Below are 25,361 nucleotides of genomic sequence, written 5' to 3' on the forward strand. Positions count from 1 at the left end.
AGATGAAAACAGTCTGCTGTCTTTACTGTTATTCTAAACTTTTCAAGCATAATCCAGTTTTCTTATTCAGGTCTACTGCAAATACAAACTATTTTCATTAGTTCTGCTGCATGCACACAAAACTGATCAAAATGATAGAAAAATCAGAACCAGTATACTGAAAAAATAAAATCATTTTAATAGCTTGAAATATAATATTATTGTAACAATAATGGCAAAGACATTTGACAGGTGTAGAGAAGATCAAGCTTAGATCAAGCTTCTTTCTGTTTCAAATAGCTAATCAGAGAAATTCCTCTGAACTTCTAGAGTCAAGTAGCAGTTGCATCCATTTTCAATTACTTGATTTCTTTCCTTTTTCTTTTTTTTTTTTTTTAATGGAATTAGGAACAGAAGCTTCTGGTTCAAACTGAAAACATGTCTCAGTGTGCTTGGAAGCCATCCAAATAGCATCTGCCACAGTATTTTGTCTATTTCTAAACGTTTTTCTTTTCATGATAAATTTGTCCGGTATGCTACAATTAAATGCACTTCCCATGGAGCATCAAGGAAGTCTGGCTGTCTCTTTGGATAACATTTTCAGCCTATTTAACACCACCTTGTCTGCTTTACATAATACATAATATATGTAGGGATATACAACATTTCACCTATGTGTTTTGGTACGTTTCTGTAAACAAATACTTATTAAAAATGGATTTCAAAAGTAAAGTTTTAGTGCACTGATTGAAACTGTAGAGCAGTGCTACTTAGCCACCTTTATAGTATATTCTTTATAATGTAATGCATCACACGTCACAATTTCTCATTTAGAAGATGCAAAAGGTAATTTTCTCTGCTTTAAAACCCCTGGCTCATCTGTTACAAAATAAAGCCTTCTAGCCAAAACTTAGCAGTTTATCAAGACTGGAGATACAGCAAGGGTCTTGCTTTATATAATTCCATTTTCTGCCCATGGCAAGAGTGACCGCTGAAATTATTTAAAGCAATTAATTGTTCCAATTTCAGACACTTATAAACAACCGCCTGGGAAGGAAAAACGAGCGGTTCCTACTCAGTTTAAGAAAGGGGCCACTGATGTGCCATTGATGAGCTTTGGTGGCACGGGCTGCCCGTGCCTCTGCAGCGGCTGCTCATTCCCGATGGACATTCCCGATGGACATTCCTGATGGTCCCGGGGCTGGCAGGTCCCCGTCACCTTGCCAGCCAGCTTGAGGAGCGTCTGGCGAGCAGGCCGGGCCCGGCCGATGTTACACTGTTTGTAATGAGAAATCTAAACAGGGAATGGCAGCGAGGCATGACAGGAATGTGTTTCCATTGGAGAAGCCCGTGCAGAGAAAAAGCATAAGCAGAGCCATGTCCAGAAGGCCTTTCAGCTGGCCAGCACGGAAGACTGATGTTATTGTACACGGGCTGTCACGCTGCCAGCCCTCCCTCACGGGTTTGTTTTCTCTCATGCTCTCCCTCTCCCTCTCCCTCTCCCCTCTCCGCTGCCTTCCTCCCGGGGCCGGCTGTTTGCTCAGGTGGACAGTGACACCGTTTGGAACGAGCTGCACTCGGCCGGGGCGGCACGCATGGCGGTGGGCTGTGTCATCGAGCTGGCGGCCCGCGTGGCCTCCCGGGAGCTGAAGGTGAGGTCCGGGCCGCGCCGTGGGTGGGAGCGCCGGGCGGGCCGGGAGCGCGGGGGGCTCAAGGGCGGCGGCGTTCCAGCGCTCGGCTCCGGGGAGGGCGGCGGGACGAGAGCCGGGAGCGCGTCCGCGGAGGTGTGGCAGTGCAGGAGCTGCAGCGGCCCGGGCAGTGCCAGCGCTGAGGGGCTGCAGCCCGAGGGGAAGTTAGCGCACATCTCTCCGGCCAGTGGCTGCGGCGCTGCCTTTGAAGTCGAGTTTTATTTATTTTTTATTTTTTTAAATATGGTTGTTGAGTCACGTGCGTAATCTCAGGATACCACCCAGCGAGAGGGGAGGCCAGGCTGGCGAGGAGGGCGATGGTGCCCGGCTGCCAGCCTGCCCGTGCCCCTGCTGCTGCTGCTGCCGGGCCCCTTCCCGCTCCTGTCTCCGTGCCGCCGGATCTGCAAGGCATGATGTACGAAACCCAAATTATCCCCAGTCTAAACAATTTATAAAAGCTCCAGACCTGACAGACTTTGACATTTTATTTGGTATTTTAACGGCCCTATTTAAAGGTACACCATATGCAGCCGGAGTGCAGGCTTGCCCCAATAAACATTGTTGGAGCTAACATGTCTCCTTAATGAAACTGTTTATTCGCTTTCCAGTCCACATACTAATGGATTCAGTCATAGTTCCAGAATCAAGATGGAAATAAATATTTTTAAGTTAACACTGCACAATGATTTTTAAAATTACAAATGCTATTTGGAAAATTTTCTTCCTGTATATTTCTTTCATTTCAATCAAAATATGTTAGCTACCTATTTGGGAATGGGTACATATATTTATGTATATATTTAGATAGATACAGAATGTGTCAGGGTATAAATGAGAGCATAGTGAGGTGAAATTCAGTGCTGTAGCTCTGACATAATAAAATGCAGTTTTATTTTTTTATGTTTATCTGAACTTTTATGTTCAGGTACTGAAATCATTAGCCAGGAACCACACAAAATGTACAAATTTTGAAAGATCAGGGGCATAGTGCATTAAATAGGATCCTGTTGTGTATCCTTTCTGATGGGTTCTTCATCCCCTTTAAGATTTTTTTGGGCATAGTAAGATATGCACTGTGCATTGTTCCACACACAGGAATAATGAACATGAAGAAGGATCTTTTAGCTAGTTCTTATTTTTAGAAACTGTAGGACACACACCCGTGTCTAGGCAATTTAAAAGCAAGCTTTGGTAAGAATAGCGAGATACGTCCTGTGTGCACTTGACATGAGTGAGGTCCTCTGCAGAATCTTTATACCACTTACCTCTGTACATTTGTGGTGTGTCTCAGACAGTGTGAATGCTCTTGCTTAAATAAGTGTGTGATAGACAGCTGAAAAGAATCATCAGCCATTGTGGGACTTCACTTGCTACTGGTGTTGCAGGAGTCTGTAAACAAAAATTTTATATTTAGTACTAGGCTATATTTAGAGCTAGTTTGTAGTTTAATGTAATGTTATTGTTGCTCCTAAATAGAATATTTTTCTACAATGCAAAGAACTGAAAGTCTCAAGTAACTTGAAAGTTGACACATAGGAAAGGCAATTTTTCAATATGCCCAGTAGTTGGTTTAAACCAGATCATCAGAAAAACAGAAATGGAAGGGATTTGCTGTGAAAGAGAATTGTGAATATTCCTGCCATTCCTTATAGGTGTTTATCTAACCTGCTCCTAGACTTCCAGCATGAAGCCCAGTGATTTACACGCCTCTATGGCATCTGTATGAACTATCAGTCTGCATGTGGTATTTTTCATTTAAGGCTATGGAAAGGTTATTAATGCCTGACTGTCAGTAAGAAAGCATGTTAGCAGAAGTTCTGTAAATGCAACAGTCCTGACATTAACTATTATGGCACGGTCATCCTCTGTGCATTTTCACTGCATCCATTCAAACCCAGGGTTTGCTAGCAAGTTGCTCTCAATACTCTCATATCCTAAATTGCACTGGGGGGGTGTTCTGCAGTGGTTTCTGGAGTTTTCTACAATCTCCATCTGATTGTGGACCCATATGGGTCTGTGTGTTCCAGTCTACCTTTACGCTTTTACATGTTCCTTTTCCATCTTTCTGCATTTTATCTGTTGAAAAATAAGTTGATCAGCTGTTTCTGTTATGGAAAATACCAATCTAGTAGTGTACGTTTGAAAATCTAAGGGGAAGAAGATTAAGTTGACCACTTTCATGTACATTCATTGAGCAGATATGCATGTGAAGCAACCATTTGGGCCCTGTACTGTGAGCACTGAGTGGGAGGATTAAGCTCTGATGTGAATCTGGAATGATCTGCTACAGCCTCAGAATTTTTGGATGACAAAAAAAAGCACCTTCCAGGAATTGCATGCAAGCTATAACAGCTCTACAACATGTTAACTGCAAGATGAGTGCAGCAGAGAAGCACACCACAATAGTTCCCTGGATGTTTACCACTGTGGATTGCTATCAGATGGTGTAGTGGCAGTTTGGTGTCAATTCAATCAATTTAAACTCCACAGTTTTTTACAGCAGTGCTGGGCTGGAGTGTGGAAACAAACATCAAGTGCCCTGTATGGTTAGGGATCTGACATATAAAGTTAATTTCGGGAAGGACAGGACATTTCAATGTCTATGCTTATTCCACGGTCTCTACTGATATTGCTTGCTGTGGCACAAAGTGATAGTAATAGATTGGAACTATGTTGCTAAGAAAAGAGATGAGACTGAAAAATAAATCATGAAAGTCTGCAGAACAATTGGGAGATTCATTACAGAGCTAGGCATGAGTCAAACTCATATACAAGGCAAAAAATTCTTTACTTTATTCTGAATTTCCTGAGACTATCAGTCCCATTGCACACAAGTCTCATTGAGAACAGCAAGATGTTGTTCATCTGATTTGGACAGTGTTCAAAAACTGACAAGGAATTAAGAGGAATTCTCTTTGCTGTAGTTCAAACCCCTTGTGAGACATCAGATTTCTTTGATCTCCTTGATCACTTGGAAAAACATCAGTGTGGCAGTACTAGGGATGTAAAACAATAGCCACAACAGTAATTAACAGTGGTGCAGGTTTTGGAGGAGGAAGGGAATTGGTGTGGGGTTTTTTGGGCGGTGGGGTTGGTTGTTTTTTTGTTGTTGTTGGGGTTTTTTTTGTGGATTTTTTGGTTTTGTTTTTTTTTCTGGTTTTTTAAATTAGAACAAATTGCCAGTTCTCTGGGAAGTCTTAATCAGAATGTTTTTTATTTAATTATATTCAATTGTTAAAATTAAGCATTCTGTGTATCTGCTTAATAATATCATGAACAGTCATTAATATCCATTTGGTATACTTTTGAAGTAGTATTTAATAAAGAATCACACCACTGCTGATATATATAGTACTATAAATATGGTGTTATACTGAGTCAAATGCTATGCTTTTCCCTTTTTCATTTTTTTATTTACATGTCTGATGAATTTTGCAAAATTTGGCAATTTTACAGTAGGAGATGAGCCTAATTTTTGCATGAAGATCACCTTGTTTTGAGCTGTTTGTAATTAGGAAAACCGCTGATGCCCAAGGAGGTATTTATGTTATGTGGAAACAGAGCCACACCTCTCCTGCCTGTCTGTTTTTATGTATCTATGTTTGGTCATTTCTCATTTCCTGAACAGATTTATGTAGAAAGCTTCTAATAGTCTGTTGCCTGTCTACAGACTTTTTGAAGAGGGGAATATGTGGATCTGGGTGAATAGAATTTCCCCACAGTCCTTAGCTATAGCAAATATATTGTTTTATCAGATAAGAGACATCCTATGATATATTAGTGCTTGGGGAAGAAATAGAGGTAGTGCCCTGCATATGATTTCTTGCATGCAGTGTATCTCACAAACCTGGAAATCATTGTCTCTAGCCTCTACTTAATGACCTCACCTTCAGAAAGAGGGCCCAAAAAGATGCAGAGAGAGAGAGCATTTATTTCCTGGAAGTGTCTCCTGGGGCTCTCATTGCTCTCTTTCATTGCCAAAGGATGTGGCACGGTAAGGTGTTGCCCTGCCCTCCCGTCTCATTTATTCCCGGCCTGGTGCTTCCCTTGCATCTATTGTGATGCTCAACTCTGTTCACCTCTCCTCCTTACTGCTGTGCTGCTTCACTCCCAAGCAGCTGTGCACCAGGAGACTCTTCCCTTGCCTCTGCATCTGCCCTATACAGCAGGGATGTCCCTCCTGCTGCCCACCTGGAGGCAGAGGTTCTACAAACCACACGTTAGAAAAATTTTGGAGAAAAATAAGGAGTTTCTGCATCTGTGGTCTTTTGAGTTTCAGATTTCATTTGTAACTCTTAGAATTTCTAAAAAAACTTATCTTTAGGACTTATCTTGTGAAATTGTTGGTTTTATTTTTCCTGAAAGAGTTTAGGTTGCTGATATTTTCATTCTGTTAACCAAATTATTTATGTTGATGCTGCCAACTGTTTTGTTGCCATATATTAGGTGTTTATGAAATGGTTAATACTACATTTAAAAAGCTGGAGTTCAGTTAGGTTAGTATGATAATTTTGCAGTAATGATACTTCATTGAATAATGTCCTCCAAAATGTTATTTGTTCTTGTGATAGTTGTTTTATTTTGTGTTGCTTTGTGAACATTAAATGTGTTTTAATTTATTTTCAGATAACAAATTGTACATTTCTCTGTTGGTCTGTCCTCAATATCTTTAAATTGACTGGCAGGAATAAAAATTATAGAGGTGAAAGATATAATTTAAAAATAGTATACCTAATAAAAACCTCTTTTTGGGAGAGGTTACCAAAGGGGAGATAGGAGTCATTCTCCCAGTGGGAAACGACTTTCAATCATCATAGATAACTCACTGCCAAAGCAGAGCATGTAACTGTTGAAAATACAAAGGAACATTGCTGAAACATTTTTCTTCAGCCTCAGATGACCCCTTCAGTACTATTAAAAGGTAGGATTAAGTATTTTAAATACAGAACCTGTAATAAGGATTACTGTCTAGTTTACTTTGCATATCCTTTAAATATGTGAATCTTGGTGATGGTAGCACTGTTCTGTGATAAACATGTAGTGCTGTATTTTTTTTTTAATTTGGCAAACTTGAAACAGAAGAGACCTACACAAAATACTGTCAAGAGCTGGTAGGATTTGCTTAAAAAAAAAAAAAAAGTTTGAGTGAATTAGGAAGGAATTTTTCAAAAGAACACTCAAGAAGAAAGGCACATAAGTTAAAAGCATGGTCTGAGATTGTCTTGAACATCCACTTCAGCTGAATCAAGTGAAGCAAAAGCCATTTTTCTACCTTATCATATGTGGGTGTGCACATGCACACTCACACAAACAAACATGTAAAGTTGTCCAGTTGGTAGCTAAGGGTCATTTAACAGAATGAATGCAATTGAAATGAGTTTCCCCTGAACCAGAATCTGATACATTCCTGGGATTGTTATTTCTGATATGTCAGGTTGAATCAATACCAAAGTAAACCTCCTGAATTTGGTCATTGCTATTCTGGTGTCTTTGTACAATCCATAGATGACTTAAATTGAACTTGAAGCTCTCATTCCAAATGAGCTTGGTTTTTACTGTTCTCAAGGCTTTTGTCACCCAGGGCTATGAAGGAATCATCATGTGGTAAGTAGTACTAATCTAGTGAATAAACAGAATTAGCTTAATCAACCTCCTCTTCCCCCCAAGTTCTTAGTTTTCTAGTTTTTTTTATTTAAAATACTTTTAAAATAAAAGTATTCTAAATAAAAATCTTTCAGCCATATTTCACAGCTCCATTGCTGGGTTTTCTTGCAACAACAACAACAACAACAAAAAATTATCATTCTAAAGACAAAATAAGCAAAAAGAGCAGAAAATAAATGTCTCCCTAGTCCCATACTATCCTTCCTCTGGTGAAGCTTTAGGCCAGCAAATTTACATGGCTGCCTGAACAACACAAAACTCCACACAGCTCCTCTGGTTGCCTACAAAAATCTCCTTTCCTGAAATGTGCTCTGTGCTCAGGTGCCTCCTGGACAGTATTTCTCCTGCAGTCTCTTCCCTACCCTTGCTTCTACCTTTTTACCCTCTGCCCTATAAAAATCTCCCTTTGCTTTAAAAAAAATTCCAAGTGATGTGAGACAGCCACAGAAAGAGGCATTTTTTCCACACCCATCCACAGCATTTTGAACAATGCATGGGTGTAAAAAACAGTAACAAATGAATACTTATGTTACTTATTTTAATCATAAAGATATGATTGATAAAAGCTTTCAAGCAAAGTTACAAATGAAATCTTTTAGATAGTAGTTTGTATTCTTTGCTTTTACAAAGTTAGAAAAATTGCAAAATTTCGTATTAAACCATCTTTTAGATACTCTATGCCAGCAATTATGGTTATATTTATAGCTGGATGACTGTTATTATTTCATATAATCAGACAACTTTAATTATATGTGTGGTGCATGGCTTACCTCTGTGACCACTCTGTACTAAAACAGTTTTGTCTGCTTTCTTTCCCAATATAGTTAACACTAGTTGTGGCTAAACAGGCCATCATGGTTGTATCTGAGCTAGTCTGCAAGCACCAGCTTTTCAAGTGTGTTTTCTGATGCTATCCACTTAGTGCTACAGGAAAGCAGACAGGGAACTCTTTGTTTCCTTCAAAGTTAAGTTTTTAATGTCCATTTCTGTGTACTTGACCTCTACTAGCTTCCTCTGCAAGACAAAATAGTATTCCCTCATGTCCATTACTGTTTTTTTGGCAAATCTACATGCTGCTAATACTGCTCTGTTAAATCACAGGTTCTTGTTCACTGCATTCGTAGACCCCCAGGGCCAAGTGCTGACTCCTGCTCTGGCTGTATGAGTAGCTTGTAAAATTGTCCCAAACAGGTGCCCAAGGATTCCCTCAGCCTTACACCACTCATTCTCATGCTTACCCTCCCTGATGGATGGCATAGCTTGGGATTCTGTTACAGCATGTGGCACTGATAAGAATATGGTTATCTTCTTCCTGGTAGCAGTTGCAAGTGGATTCTTGAAGGCAGCCAAGACTTGAAGCAGCCCTGATGTTTGTTATTTTAGGTCTTGGCTACACCAGAGATGGCAGAGTTAAGGATAGCACTAAGGCCACTTTAGGGATTAGGCCTGTGAGCTACGCTGTATGGGCCACCTTTTAAATATAAAGAAATTGGGTTTTTATATGATTTTATAAGGATAAGAATATATATATATTATATATATATATATATATATATATATATATATATATATATATGACTCGGGGAATATAAATTCTGACAGGAGAAACTGATACATTTCTGTATAATGATGTATTATACATTTCTGTATAATTCTCATTCTGAAACATGTGCACATTGAAGCAAAAATAGGACCTTTCCATTAAAAACAAGTGCATGTCCAAGACTGCCTTGTTTAAGCACTGGTAGTTTTAAGAGTTAACTGCAAGATAGGTTAAGGGATTTAGATGAGTAGAAATCAAAAACTTTCAGCACCTAATCTTAGGAGCAAGTTGAGCTTCAAGTGTGGAATTCAGACCCCCAGTTAGTTACTCAGTCTCCATCTAAAATACACAGAACAGGTGAGGTTGGAAGTGACCTCTGGAGGTGATTCTATCCACCTCCCTTGCTCTCTGCCTAGAGCTAGCTGCCTAGGTGTATAGCTTTTGTATATCTCCAGGAATGGAGACTTTACAACTTTTCTGGGCAAGTTGTTGTATTGCTTGGTCGCCCACACAGTAAAAGGGTTTTTCATATAAAGCCTCTGCTTTTTCAGTGTCTCTTGCCTCTTGAATAGATGACATAGATGTCATTGCTCATTCATATAGGGGTTTACAGCTTAAAATACAAGAAGACCTTCAATTTCTAATGTTAGTTAACAATTTTTTGTGTTTGAATAAAAGCTGAGGAAGACCATGACTCCAGACCTATTGTTAGAAAACTTAGACCGCCAAGATGTGTGTCAATATCTATTTTATGGATCACATAATCTAAACACACAAAATAGTGTATAAAAAAAAATTACAAATTCATCCCCATGTTCAAGAAGTTGAACCTGAGTCTTCTACTATTTATATAAGTGCCCTTGGAGTACCTGCTGTGGTTTATTGCTACTTTTTGCATGGTACTGGCTTTTCTTGAAGTCTACAAAAAGCCAGATGATTTTCCTAGGGTAGTACTAGGCTGAAACTACTATGCACTTCTCTTCGGTGGGGCTTCTCACTGTACCTGGAGTACCTGTCCAGGTGACTCTTGGTTCACTTGGCATCTAGGCAGAACAAGATTCTCAAGACTGTCATGTGAATGGAAGAATCATTCACATTTTGCCATAGTGACCACATATTGCCCTAGAGAAAAATTGTCTGCATCTGCATCTGCAGTTTTACCTCCTGTATGGAGGTAAACATACAGCAGTGGCACTCTGCAACAGAATGTCAGTTCTAAGCCCTGGATTGTCCACTCATGTTATGGTATTGTCTTGAGTACTTGTCTTGGAAAGGTTCATGGAGAGGCACAGTAAATACCCGAGCTTGATGTAGACCAACACTGTAACCCAGAACATTAAAGAAAGGGATTAACTTGACCACCAAAGACAAGAAGGCCACAGTAGGATGTACACCTCTGTTCTTTGGAAATCAAGCATCCAACTACTTATTTAGAGTCATGAAAGAGGAGTATACTTAGCTGACTGTGGAAAAAGACTAACATTTTTCTTAGTTTTCATTACAGGTCCAACTCAGCAGGTTTATCTGCAGTCAATCTTCTGTGTAAACTGAGTCTGGGCAGACTTCTCTTCCTTTGTTGTTCAAATCTGCACAGATTTTAGAATATCTCTATTCAGGCTTTATTCTTAATCCACAAATTTAAATAAAGGTAACCACATAATGGCACAGACATGAATCGTTTTTCTAATGTTCATGTCTGTCAGTCAGTTTAATGTTCTGTCTACTTATAAAGGTGTCTGTATCCTAATATAAATAAGGATCTGTACAAAAACGCTTTGAATTTATGTGTGTTGGCTTCATTTTCAACATATTGCTCTGTGTTAGTTTTTCTATCTTTAAAGCAAATTTTTGCTTTTCAGTCTACTGTTGTACTGTCTACTGAGCTTACTGTCTGGTATTTAAAATTGCCTAAATAAAAAAAAAAAAGTTACATTGTACTAATGTATGCTGTGTTCATGCAGAGTTTGAAAGTAGGAGAAATTAAGTGTTTTATCAATTGAACAAAAGTTGCCAATAATTCTGTATGGTAACTACTTTTCAGTGTTTGGTATATTTCAACTATATTTTATCATCAGTGTAACATATGCACAGTATTTCCTAAAATATTCAGTATTTTTTAAAATAAGAAAATTTCCCATGTGAATACTGAACTTTTTGTGATGTAAATACTCATAAAAAGTGGTCATGACCCTGTTGTGAATATCCTCTGTGCTGGTGGGGAACTGTAATAGTTAAGCTCTGATTCCAGAAATTACCTAGATATAATAAAACAGAGCTTCCAAAGAGTCTTGTCAAAGGGAACAGAAGAGAAGCCTACACTGTAACTGTCATATTGTCAAAAACAGCAGTGCTGATATTTTCTGTCTCTATATTGCCCCATGAAATCCTCCTAGAGATAATCATCTTAATTATATTGATCTTTTGGGAATACTGATAAAGTTAGATGATAATGAGCTGTTAGCTGAGCAGGGGCAGCTGTGAGCCTTTCATAGACTTTTTCCAAATTCCTAAAAATATCAAGAAGAAAATGCAGGTGGCATCATGCTCTTTCTCTGGTAATACCCTCTTTGCTGAGTCTTTTTTCAGCTCATTATCCCGACATTCATCAGTATACTTTGTTTTTTCATAAAGGCTACAAAAGAGTTCTTTGCCAAATTCTTCTCTAAGTCATGTTTTGTGTGAAAAGAAAATGTTTAAAAATCTTTGGAAAGACAGAGAATACAGTTTTTGCTGAGAGTCTAAAGCTGCTTTAGTTCTGCAAATTAGTGTAGTCCATAATGCCTTTTTTTTTTCTGGTGTGCTTGATCTATAGGAAATTTATATTTCATCCCCAGGAATGCCTGCATGAATACTAACATACGTAGTTTTTTGTGCCTTTTAATTATTGGGTTGTATTTTGTTTGTTTGGGTTTGTATTTTTAATTTGGACACAATGCTAAATAAGTCATGGTTGCAAATCTCTCAGATGCTTTAAATGGTGGCCAGAAGAACCACTATTACACATGCACTCCCTTGGTATTGTACTTTAAGTCTGCTGAACTCTGAAAGAACTTTGGCCATGCTCCACAAAACTTGGCAGCTGGCTGCTTGGATTACATCTAGCAGCAAATTAAATATGACAACGTGGTAGTATTTGTTTATAAATAAATGTCAGTGAAGCGACATAGGTAGGCAATTCCACAGGTACACACAAACCATGTATTCATATGATTATAAATAAACAGATTCACAGGAGCCAGTGTAACTGTTAACTGCCGTGTTCCTCTGCATTTACACCAGTGTGAGTGAAAGTTAATGATTGTTATGTTTTTCTCAGGTAAGAGAAACATTTACATTTATCAAGTTTTAGTATAGCAAACTGGAATACTTTAATACTGATGTATAAAATACAGAAGTATTACAACCTTTCAACCTTTTTCTTCCTGTCCCCTCCTCTCTGAGAATACAATGCTTGATTGGTCAGCAGGCATACATACACATGTAGTGTTTGTGTGAAGCTGTGTGAAAATACAAGATATCTCATGGGCAGGTATCTCATGTACAGATTATAATTTCTTATTTTTATGTATATGGTAATTGTCTTAGTTTGATGGCATATGTATAACTGAATAGAAGGACTATCTTGGGCAGTTGAAATAAAGAGGAGGTACTATGAAGCAGTGCTGTTGCTCCTGAATCTAACTGTTGTAAGAGAAATCTCATATGATACATAACCTTATGAGACACTGCTTCTTGAACATATAATCTGACTTTCTGAATAGAGCTGCCTTGCCAGCACTTCTACATTTTCCCTTTACCATACCCACGCTGGAAGGATGGAAAATCCATTTTTCTTTTATCTTCAGTGACTCCAGAGGCAAAAAATTCCTTGGTCATCACTGATCCTAGTTGCTCTACTTTATGAAATGTACAGAGTTCCAGAAAGTGTGTTAGATATTGACTTCAGGGAATCTATTAACTTGCAAGTGTGGCAGGTTCCCAAGTGTAATTTATGGTTTGCAGAAATATGGGGTGTTCATTGTTATCTTTTTTCTACTGATGGAAATTACGTGGGGGGGGGGGGGGGGGGGAGGGGTCTGAATTTATCATTTAGTCTATACAGAGGTAAGTTCAACAATGACTAATCATGAAAATATATACCTTAAGCTACTTCTATTTTGAAGCATCTCATGATAGAGCAAATAAAGATTACATGATCTTAGATGATCTTTGCTTTAAATACAAATTCTAAACAGCAGAATTCATAACAGGGTTTTCTCATCCTGCCTTTTTCCTCCTCTTTAGATCGTGTGTGTATGTATGTATGCACATGTGTGTATTTAAATAGCTTATTTGCCACTGTTCTTAACAGTATTATTTCTGGCAGTACTATGAAAGGGTGATTGCATAGAAAAAGTGCTCAAGAAACTCTAATAGATTTCAATCCCATCTGCCTGCTGCTCTGTTTTGCTCTGAGTCAAGTATTTTTTTAAGCTGATAATTGAAAACCTATCTTGTTCTTACAGAATGGCTTTGCTGTTGTAAGGCCCCCAGGCCATCATGCTGAAGAATCAACAGCCATGTAAGTACCAGGGAATATTGCCCATCTTGGAGCACTAAGGTTACTGGCAATCACCTGCATTGTGCATGTCTCTGAAGAACTGTAATTGCTTGCAGATGACTGAAAAGGCTTTCTAGGTACTCCCAGAAGCAGATTTATGGCCTCAGAGATCATATAGCATTTTTTAAAATGCTCTGAACATTATTTATAGCTGTTTTCCTGACTGATTTGCTTTCTTATTTCTGTTCTTCTCTATTCCACAGGGGGTTCTGCTTTTTTAATTCGATTGCAATTACTGCCAAATACTTGAGAGACAAGCTAAATATAGGCAAGATATTGATTGTAGATCTGGTATGTATTCTTGGCAAGCATCACACTCAAAGTGCATCTAGATGAAAGATAATGAATTTGTATTTATAAGTCCGACTTTCCTGCTTTTAATACCTACAAGTAATAAAGGTGTGCATTTCCTCTGATTTTGGGAACTCATTAAAGCCAGGATGGCAGTACTGAAGCTATAAACATCTATGTTTCACTTTAATGGTGTTAACTGCAATTTAATGAGAAGAAGGCACAGATCAGGGCAACTTTTATGGTCCTTAAATGAATTGATACTTCCACTGTTAAAATAACCCTACAGAACCCAAGTTTACTTTTCCCTACAGAACAGAAACTGTAAGTAGTCAGATATTCTCTAAAGAATGTTGTTGCATTGGTAACAAATTTGACCACTTTACCCAGTTTGCAATGATTTGACTTGTATAACTTTGATATTATTAAACAAATCAACAGGTCGCTCCCCCCAAGAAGTTTTCTAGTCAAGTATTCCAGGTTTTGGTGGTTCCCTGAGGAGAACCTATGTGACTAAAAATCCACTTCATTGGATTAGTCTTGTATTTTAATAGAAGGCATTTTTACACAATACTTAATAAATTTAACAAATGGATCATTTAAATGCAGATGACATTTGGCATGTTGGCTATATTATTTTCATGAATAATGAATTGGAGCTCTGCCTTGCACTCAAAGGATCAGCCCAATGCACAGCCCAAGGAAAGTTGAATGCTGATTTATGAGCACCATTTTTGTTTTCCTACAGTTCATGACGAGGTGTAATAGGGTGTCTGACAAAGCATAGACAGGAAATGAACCCTGGCATCAAAACCTAACCTGTTACATCTGCACTTAATTAATTTTTGCAGGTGATAAAAGATTTAAAGACAAAATATGTTAAAGGGTTTTTGAAGTGCAGAGCTTAATAGTCTAAATCTTGTTCATATCTGCACTCATAATTAAATCTTATTGTGGAGTCATGGCCTTACCATCTAGCACTTTTGTTCAGTTAAATATGCGTACTGACTGTTGAAGAGAAGCAGAGAAGGGGGGAGTGTGGGAGAAGGAATGGTAAGTGAAAAATGAGTGGCAGACTAAGTATATGTGTAGATTAAATATTCTTAGAATGTTTTTGAAATATTTCTCAGATTGTTCTGCTGTCATTTAGAAACATAATTGTAAACTGCCAGAAAATATTATTTCTGAAAAGTTCACTTCTACTGTATGTTATGTCTGTTTGCTGACTTGAATCTTTCAGTTCATTGCTGTAAATTCTGGTCAAAAGTGAACTCTCTGTTTATTCTCATTTTTTATTTGGAAAAGCCTACCCAAAGTCTGTGAATGTTTTTAAGTCTTTTTGCCTGAAAATGTTATATTTGCCTTGTTGGGAAAAAACCCAAAACACTTCCCTTTGATATACTTAGCCAATAAGCACTTAGAAATTCAGCTTCAGTATTTCAAGGCAAGGTTAAATGTGCAAATCATTACCTGTGTAAATGATTACCTGTGAAGCTGTCTGTCTTTACCCAGGAAAGTAGATAGGGAATTTTCAGCCTTTCTGCAACTGTCCCATTGACCAGAATAACTCAGCGGGTGAAAAGGAAGAAATGTATGGCTGACACAGATGACTTCATTCCTGGAGCAGTTGCAGTCCAGTCCCTAGTCTGCTCCATGGTCAGAGCAATGATGTACAAAAATTCATGTGGAAAAGTTCTTATGCATGCAAACCATGGATAAATCACAGGCCAAACTGAATGAATGAACAAGTTAATAGTGACATCTTTATTCCCACCAACAGAGTTTGGGCCATCTGAAGGAAAGAATGGAATTACAGATGTTAGACTTGAAATTAACCTTTAAGATTATATTTTGATAGTGACTAGCACAGCAGGACCTCATGCAAGTTGGCAGCTATACATGTTACTACAATATAAATATTAAAAAGCAATATCCAATCCCACACACTAAAGTGTAGTCTAGTTACAAAGTGTAGTCTTCATAGCTGCTAGATGTCTTCATATATAAATTCTTAACTTTTTAAATGTTAATCTTCCCTTCATCTATTTAATCTATTTATACAGTAAAATGAAAGACCTGTCTTATACTATTTTTTCCTCATTCCACCATTTGCATAAATCTCTGGTTTTGAACTGACTTATATACCCTGAATTCATTTGATCTACTAAGGGCAGAATATGAACTCATTTCCCTCATGCTAACATCAACAGTCTTGAAGAACACATTCTTTTGTCTAATCAGAGACGTTAACTGCTCTTCAAAAAAGAGCTCTTAGTGGAACCAAAGTTTAAGCAAGACAGCTAGCTTGAGATTTGAATAATAAAGTAATAGGGAAAAAAATATCTTTATGCCCCTTTAACATTTTTCCTTCTGTTTTGGAAACTGTTACAGAAAGAATATATCTAAAGCTCCAAATATGTATGGAAAAGAAAGACTAATTAAAATAACAAAGTGAAGTTCTACTGTGTCCCTGCAGACATATCTATGTGCCCAGCATAGCTTGTCAGGTTGTTGAAATCCTCATTTGAGGATCATCCATACTTGCATTTATGCTAGTAGGATTTGAGTCTGGTTTGGAGTAAACCAATTAACTGTCACAGCTGAAGACTGAATGGGATTCTGGGATTAGTCTGCATGCCAGCTTTTACTTCATTTGCCAGTCAGAACCATCTAACACTAGACTGGCTGCCTCGAAATCTTCAACAGCCGGTGTGTTCTCCTTTGCATGTCTCATGTGTTACATTTAACCTTGGTATTAAGTCACAGTTGGGCTGAAACTCTATCCTCATGTTGTTTCAAGCACTTTCAACATAGAAAAGAAACTCTTAAAATACTACCCTACAGAGGTCCCAGAGGAGGTCCAAGTCAAGCACAATGCAGTACAAGTAGGACTCAATGAATGTAGAGAGTTCTGAACAATGTGGATGAAACTCATGGACTGCTTCAGCTGGCAAGGAGGACAAGCAATGTTCAGTGCTTGCTGTGCTATTGGCAGTGCACACCTTGAGGTACAGCTTGAGCCCTCCTGGAGTAGGCGTAGAGAGGAGAATATGACTGCTGTTTCATGGACACTAAATTGTATTTAGACTTCATAACATTTGTAAAATAAATACAGACTGGGTGACAGTGACAGTGTTGCCATTCAGCATACTTTGTCTGTCCCCCTTAATTCTCTAAACGAGAAATTTCAAAGGGGTGGCTTAAAGGAGGAAAATAAAAAATATCTGTAACTTTTCAGCTTCTTAGAAATGTCATTGAAGAAATATTTTTTTTAACTTTTACTGAAAGGCAAGTGGATTTTCCATTTTCACTTGTAAAATTCTTGTGTGTCTAACCACATAGAATAGTAGTGAACTGTGAAAACAAACTAAAAATAGAGGAAATATCTGCATCATCAGCCTTTGTTTTATAGATATACTGTCAGCATTTCTTTGTCAGCCTTTTATTTAAAGACAGAATTTTATTCACTGTCATTATACAATGTTTGAAATATGGAGACTGACCAAGGTCACTCCTTGATTGTGGAAGGCACCATCCTATCTGCCAGATGATTTAATAGCTAATGAGATCATATTCCTATGTCTTCAACTGTTGCCGTCATGATTTTGCAAAAATGAAGTATGAAGTCCTTTCTGCATCTGGCATCTCTTTTGATGTGGATCTAACTGCTGAGGGACTGAACAGAACTGAATGTTTCAAGAAAGCCAATTTACTCAGCTGGTCGCAGAGCCTTTGACCTCAATAGTGGAACTTGGCAAATCAATGAATACTCTTATGTTTAGTGTTCTGTCAAGAATTGTGAAAAAGCTCTGTAAACCATAGATCCTTCTGCAAAATACTAGTTTGTAGTTTAAACATTAGTCTTTCTTCAGAGGCCAATGAGGCTAGTTAATTAAGCCTGAGGGGTTATGAACTGTTGGCAGTTAATAAGTCATAAAATTCCTCCATAAAACAGGATGCTAGATTCCATCACTGAGGCAAGGAGTACAAAGAGCCGGTGTATAAATATCTAATTGTACAAAAGGACTGGGATTTCTCAATGACTGCTCATCTGGAGTCTCCAGGGCACGCTCGCTATGGTTTCCTGATTTTTAGAAGCCAGTTTAAAAAATGAGTGCATTAAAGAGTAATTTGCCTGAAAGTTCAGGAAGTATGGGGTGGTGAAGGGAGGGGGAAAGGGAAAGACAAAAGGAGGGCAAGGGAGAGGGAGAGAAACTGAGAGAGAGAGAGAAGGAGGGGGGTGTAAAAGAAAGCAGAACTGAGCTCTCTACACTGAGTTGGACATTATTACATTTGTCATCTGTTTTCTTTCTCCTTTAGGATGTTCACCATGGCAACGGTACACAGCAGGCTTTTTATGCTGACCCCAGCATCCTGTATGTTTCCCTCCATCGCTATGATGAAGGCAACTTCTTCCCCGGCAGTGGAGCCCCAAATGAGGTTAGGTTTATTTCTTTAGAGCCCCATTTTTATTTGTATCTTTCAGGTAATTGCATTGCATGATTACCCCTAATTTTCTTGTCCTTCTCTGGTTCTTTAAATTACACCAGATTACCAAATTGTCTACTGGGAGCAGGGGACTAGTGGAGAACAAGTGCATAACCCAGAGCAGTCCTTGTCAAACAAGGCTGATCTGACATGTTGTTTGATGTTTGTTTCTAATGCACGTTTGAGACATTTTTTGTTCTCCCCCTTCTCTCTCTCTTTTCCTCCTCATTTTTCCTTTTTTTTCTCTCTTTTTGGCATTTTATTTCTTTTTTTCAGGTTGGAAGTGGCCCTGGTGAAGGCTATAACATAAATATTGCTTGGACAGGTGGCTTGGATCCTCCTATGGGTGATGTTGAGTATCTCACAGCATTCAGGTTGGTACCATTTAAGAGTCTTGAAAACTGTTTGTAGAACAAAAGCACATGAATAAGAGCTAGTGTTATATTGAAAGTCAGGAAAATAATCCCTGGTGAAAATAAATTAATCCTGAAATCCCTGTATATGACACTTAAGTAAATTTAAAAACGGGTCATTTAATAGTTGTGATCATCCATGCAGAATCAACAAAAAAATTTCTAATTATTTAATTGGTCACTTGTGTTTTCAATATTATGCCATACCAGTAAATTTACTTTGAGCTTGCTTACTTCTCTACCTATAAAATTTAAATGTAAATATTTATACTAGGCAGAAGAAAATTACTTCTCACATTCACATTTATCACAGTTACGTGCCAGTAGAGCAGACAAAAAAGCAATATGAAGTATTGTCTAAATCCAGTGTTCTTCATTCACTTAAAAGACTCATTATGATGCTCACAGATCTGACCATTAGGTTTTTTTCTAAAAATTGCAGTAAAGTGTTATTAAATCAAAATAAATAATTTTGATATACTGCAATAAGAATGATAGGAAATGTTGCATGCTGTATTTCTCCTTGCTCACTCTTTGAATAGTCTACATAGCTCATTCATAAACGAAATTTTATTCCTTCATAGGTGATTCTTCATTATCTATTAAGTCTTATTTTCATGGGACCAGAGGAGATAAGAACAGTCCAAAACACTATCTTTTAGAGTTTCAGTGTCCTGTCTTAGGTACACCATTTCCTTTCACTGTAAAACAATCCAGTGGAAGTGTTTAGTGAAGTTTAGGGAAGGTGGAGGACTCATCTTTCAAATTTGGGCAAATGCTACACCTCTGAAAAGGAGTTTCACTTAAAAAAGAATTAAATGCAAGAAAGGCAATGAGAAAACCAATGTATATCTCTAATGTCTTTCAAGACATTTAGTTTGAAGTAGTGCAATTACCATATACAGTTTTTGACTGTACTCCATAGAAAATACACAACAAAAACCCATTAAACTCTTGTTTTGTTTGTTGGAGTTTTTGTGTGTGTGTTTTTTGGTTTTTTTCCAAAGAACTTCTGTGCAGCTCATGAAATAATATGCAGAGTTTCTAATAAACAACACACCTGAAATCAGAGTCTAAGCCCTGGTTGGAGAAATAGCCTTACACATTCACAGTATCCCACTGTTGTGGAAAAAGTTTTAATTTTATTTGTATTTGTCTGTAACTAAAAAGAGTCTAAACAAATGGTGTCAGGCTCCAAATTTTCTACACTCAGTAGTGCCTCAAGCTCTTTCCAAGATATTTCCTATGCTTCCATGAGATTTTTACATAAGTCAAGGAACTGAATGGTTCAAATCACTGGTATTAGTGTCTGATACTCATATATCTGGTATTTCCACCCCAGCATTCTTGGTTTGGATCCAAACCATCCCACTCATGATATAGGTAATGTGGCCATCAAACGATGCAGAGAATGGTGGTCCCAGTTTATTCAACAGAAGACTCACATGCTGAGACTGTAACCATAATTGGTACCCCTGCCATCCTGATGAAAAATACCTGGGCTTAATAGTGCATTTACAAATATGTACTTCACAGTTCTATTTTAAGGCACACTAATAAATTGTTTGGAGCAGCTAGTATTGCTGCTATGCCTATCGCTCTGCTTCAGAGTTAGAGGGATTTTCAGTCTCTGTTCCTAAGCAAAGCAGGACTATTCAGGAAAATAAAATTTGTGCAACTTCCTATGCTCTGACTAAGCATATGCAGACATAAACTTAATTATATTTTTTTAAGGGAAATAAATTCAAATTTAAGTGTAAAATCTCCTTTTTGAAAAAATTGCTGATGATGAAAAATTTAATGTTGCTATTTTAAATGCATCCATTTAACTTTGTGATTAATGTTGTAATGAATGTGAATGTTTTTCTCCAAGCCGCAACAGGAAATGTTTCCCTACACTCTCAGCCCCTTTTGACCTGATCACAGGCTTTGTGCCCTCTGTAGGTCTTGCTGACATGGATTTAGTATGACTGGTATGACAGTTTTGAATGGGGATCATTGAAATAAACAGCATGCAACTTAGAAGGGTGGATACAAAAATTTGTGAATTACTTAGGACAGACCAGATAGCTGTTTCTGTAGATTTGTTCTGCATGGTAGGTAAATTTACAGCTCCTAGTAAAGAGACACTTTATCCATGGGCCAGAATCTATCCTTGATTATTATCCAAAACATCACACATGATGTAGCCTAAGTTTTTAGTTTGTAAAGAACAGAATTGTGAGACTGGCAACAGTCCAGAAAAGTCCAGAAAATCAGTAGAAGAGTTGCCATGCTCTCTGAACAAATCAGCTGTTGTTCTGGAGTTTCTGTCTACAACGAGTCAGTCTTTAAGAAAATAAATAAATTTCAGAGATAGAAAAACATGATTTGGTTTTTTATATTAGATTACATGCTTTTATAGACAGACTTACAGAGAAGGTCCAAACTAAGTTGTGGGGCAAATTTTGAACATCTTCAATCTTAAGAGAAAAATAGGGTAAAAATGGAGATATTTTCTCTATATGCCTTCCTATAGACAGAGAGGTTGGGCAGTATTCATTCCCTAGTGAAGGCAGGAGAGGAAGGTCTGGTGAAGGTCCTCTCCAGTGTAACCAAGGTGTGAGTAAGTTTGCAGATGGGTGTAGCCTGTTTGGAGAGAAGCCAAGGCTTCCTACTCCAAGGCTTCCAGAGCCTAATCCTTTGAGTTCTCAGGAACTGAGAAATTTGCATTAAAATAATCTAAAACTCTCCAGCTAGTGCACATAGCTTTCACTTTCTCACCAGCAGGGCCCTAATTTCATCCTAGAATTGTGCCCAGCACATATTTGAAGTGTCATCAGCCTTGACACTAGGTAGCTTGTTATTACTTGATTGACTGTCCAATTTCACAGCCGAGATCCTTCTAAATGATAGTGTCCCTAGAAAAAGAGACCAAGGCTTTTTTTTTCTGTCTCTAGGTTTCAGCTCATAACCAGGTATTTTATATGAGGATGTATTTGATATCAGTTATCAGAATATATTTTTAGAAGCATTTACACACATAACTATGTACATGCAGGTAGCAGAATACTAATTATTTCCCATTGCATAAATAACTAGATAAATCTATTTTATGTAAATCTTTTTAGGACTGAATAATATTCCACCTCAGTCTTCATCCAAACTGTTTGACAAAATATTTTCATTTCTTCAGGAAAAAGCAATTTTCATGTGTGAAAATGCAGAAAAATTTGAGCACAGAGTAATCACTTCAAAGGCATGCTGAGTGAGTGGCTGCACTGGGACTGTAGTGGGAAACAGGAAAAATTAGGGTGCTGGTTTGTGTCTGCCATTTTGATTTCAGCACTACATGAAAAGTTTATTATATTTTTGAACTAACTCTTTCTTTTGCAAAATCAAATTGAAGTGGCTGTAGCCAATTTGAAGATGAAGACTGCTCATTCATTTATAAAAGATGTTTTCTTTCTTATTTCTACTAAGAAAATAAGTTTGCATGTGTTAACTACACGGAAGTGGTAGAAAATGTAGGATAGAGAACTTTCTGTAGAATGGAAAATAATTGCAGTAATCAAATCACTATGCCATTTTATTTTGCCAGAAGAGTGTTGTTTGATGTTTACCATAGTTAAGGAACTGGCCTAGCTACAAAAATATCCTTGAAATAATGACAGTTTTCTAAAGGACAGGCATCTCTTCTTTTCTCCTAAGATAACAAAAATGCACAGCTCTTTTCCATTATTTTTAAGCTCTGAAGTATCCCTCTAGAGAATTTGTTTCATCATTTACTTCACCTATTCAGGTTAAATTTGCTTTAATCTCTTTGAAAGCCAAAGGATATGGTGGCTGTTTTCTAGGAGGATGATTTTACACTCGAGTTTATGAGGATGTAATCCACTCTCTTCTGCCAACAGTTCTAGAAAAAAAAAAAAAGAGCAATGGTTGACTAGTAATGTTCAAATAATTATTTTCATAAGCTCCACATTGCACCAGATGTGCTCAGTAAAGCAGGCAGCAAAAAGAGACTCAGGTCTGTGCTGTACATGCACATATGTCTCTGTGTGTACTTGGAAGTTGCAGGGGACGGGGGAGATGTGTTTCTGTAGGATGCAACACAGAAGATGCAGGAGGTGGTGCAAACAAATAAGAGTGCTCACAAGAGTGAAGGACAAGCAAAAGACAGAAGGAAATTGGGCAGTGCCTTCCAACTGCTTTGCACTGCTTTTATTCAACAAAGCAGTTGTAAATTTAGCTGATCCAGCCAGTATGCTCTGGCTGCTTTGCACTACTCCAGAGTAGCATGAAACAGCCACAGCATATTAATGAACCTGGCCATAAAAGCTTACATAAAATGAAACATGTATGTGTGTGTGATCCTTGTAATGATTAGCAATAGCTCATGATAATATTATTGTTTAGCAGTCATATGTGGGATTTTAATTTAAGAATGGGAGCAAATTCAAAAGAAATAGGTGGCAATAAGGCAGAGTTAAGGATGAGCTATATCCATGATTTAATTTAAAATACATTTGTAATTACCCCAAAATATAATTTTAAACAGAGTTCAAAATTAAATAGGGGTTGAAATTAAAAATGTTGAATTAAAAATGTGTTAAAATGTAAAAATGAAAGAAAACAAAGATGTGCAGAAAATCTTCGTCCTGTCTTGCAGTCTTTAGTGGTTGTTTTGGGAGAAAATCAGTATGTTTATAACTGGCTGTATTCTAGTCTGTGCTCAAAAATATTAACAAAAATATTCCTTGTCATCTTGTGGCCATACAGGGCAAAATTAGGTTCATTTGAAATATTGCATTGATGTATACAATTTGGTTTTTTCCATAGTTTTGCATTACCAGATCTCATGACATTTAATGTTGATATTTCAAATTAAAAACTCTGTAAAAGTACTTTTGATGTTTTCATATATATTGTCTTTGTTAACTCTGTTTCAGCATAGATATTGACTGTAGTTTTTCTTTACTATTTACGTTAGAATTTAACTCATAAATGCTAAGAACACTATATTGCTATATAGGCCTTCTGTTTTTTAACAGAAGTATATTAGCATGTATTTTATTTATTAATTTAATTTTCCTATAAATTTTACTTTTAAAACTTTCTTGTTGACTAAGGAATTTGAGATATCTTTTAGAAGTTTCATTTATCCTGTTGGTATTGAATTTCATGGTTTTAAGTGTGTGTGTCTGAAAAACAAAAATTATTTGTTTTAGCTCAAATCACTAGTCTTCCACTTTCATTAAATGTCCATTTGTTTATGAATTACATGTGTAGATGAAATTCACATTCTTCCCTATCCACATTTATTATTTTAAATACATTTGTATGATCTGTGTAATGTCCTTTCCTATTTTTCTTCTCTCAAAAGACAGTATTTCTGGTCTTTTTCAATCTCTCTTCACTTAGAAATGTATCCAGTTGCCAAATCACTTTAATTGCTCATTGCTGAGGCTTGGCTATTTTCTGGAAATGAGCTAAATACACCACATGAGGGCGAACCACCGATTTATATGATTTTGAATATTATTATGGCTGTCTTTGGCATCACTGCTCTGCAATGTTCTGTAACTCTCTTAGTAGAAACCTTGGTTTCTGATAAACATAACAAAATAATGTAGAAGACAAAAATCAGCATTTTTTCCTAGCTGTACCTAACTATTGAAAGTGAATCATAGTACAGTGCTGTATTGTGATGTTTAATGAATTCCACCAATAGATTTTGAGTATAAAGTTCTTTTAAAAAATTATTCTTACTACCCATAATTTGATGGTATTCCTTTTATGACTGTAATTTCCAGAGGCTGCTGCTGAGGCTGTATTATACTAGATGAGGTCTAAAAACTACAATAATATTAAGTTTCTGTTTCAAATGTTTGATGATGTTTGATATCTCTTCAAAGAGATAAAAAGACAAAAAACATGGGAGGAATTAAAAAAACTCAAGTTAGCTACTTGGGTATATCAATAAAAGAAGGAGAAGTAAACTCCAGTAACATCTTCAGGACTTTAACCTAATGTGTTATCAGTGAACTTCTTTCACAATAGCCTCAGAATTAGCCAAATGCCATCCTTATGTTTACTAATGGAAACTAATAATTTATTTCTCAATATATTGCTTTGTAATAACAGCTAAAAGTTATCTCAACTATAGTTATTTCTCTTGTCTAATTGTTGGCAGAAATACATTCAGCATTTTACTGTATATAGAGGAAGGCAGAATCTCTGAGTAGTGTATGACTGGCAGATGATGATTACCCAAATGCAGGTGGACATTATTGAGACTGCTTGTTGCCCACAGTCCTTCTGCATTGTCAAAGGCAATGCATTTAGGAAGAAAAATGTGGCTGAACAGAACACAGTCATGGAAGCTCTAGGAAATCTCAACAATGGTTTCTGAATGAATGTATATGGTTTGCTTCCAGACACCCCATAGCATTCTGCAGGTATAAGTTAGAGTTTCAATCATTTTTTAATTTCTGATTTTGTCACTTCTTTAAAAGATGCTCATTTCAACCAGAGATATTTCTCTTTTCCCTTCTGTCATAGAAAATGTCTTAGGAGAATTCAAATAAAGATGTACCATCAGCTATAGAAAGATAACTTAGGAGTGCCTGAGCTGTTTCTTTTGAAGAAGTTTGAAGAAGGTAGAAGTCTTGGAATAATTTTTAAATCTGCTTTGAGTATAAGTTTCATATGTA

The 25,361-nt window shown here is 37.2% G+C and overlaps 1 protein-coding gene across 1 annotated transcript in view; it reads left to right on the forward strand.

Moving 5' to 3' along the window:
• The first annotated feature begins 1,425 nt into the window (after window positions 1–1,425).
• Window positions 1,426–25,361, forward strand: part of LOC132326349 (histone deacetylase 5-like) — a 113,933-nt gene continuing 89,997 nt past the window's right edge. Inside the window, exons 1-5 of the mRNA XM_059844382.1 lie at window positions 1,426–1,631; window positions 13,380–13,435; window positions 13,678–13,765; window positions 18,086–18,205; window positions 18,530–18,627. Coding sequence (XP_059700365.1) covers window positions 1,575–1,631; window positions 13,380–13,435; window positions 13,678–13,765; window positions 18,086–18,205; window positions 18,530–18,627 — 419 coding nt within the window. The 5' untranslated portion in view covers window positions 1,426–1,574. The remainder of the gene's footprint in view (window positions 1,632–13,379; window positions 13,436–13,677; window positions 13,766–18,085; window positions 18,206–18,529; window positions 18,628–25,361) is intronic.

This window comes from Haemorhous mexicanus, chromosome 1 (assembly GCF_027477595.1).
Source record: "Haemorhous mexicanus isolate bHaeMex1 chromosome 1, bHaeMex1.pri, whole genome shotgun sequence".
Taxonomy (NCBI): domain Eukaryota; kingdom Metazoa; phylum Chordata; class Aves; order Passeriformes; family Fringillidae; genus Haemorhous; species Haemorhous mexicanus.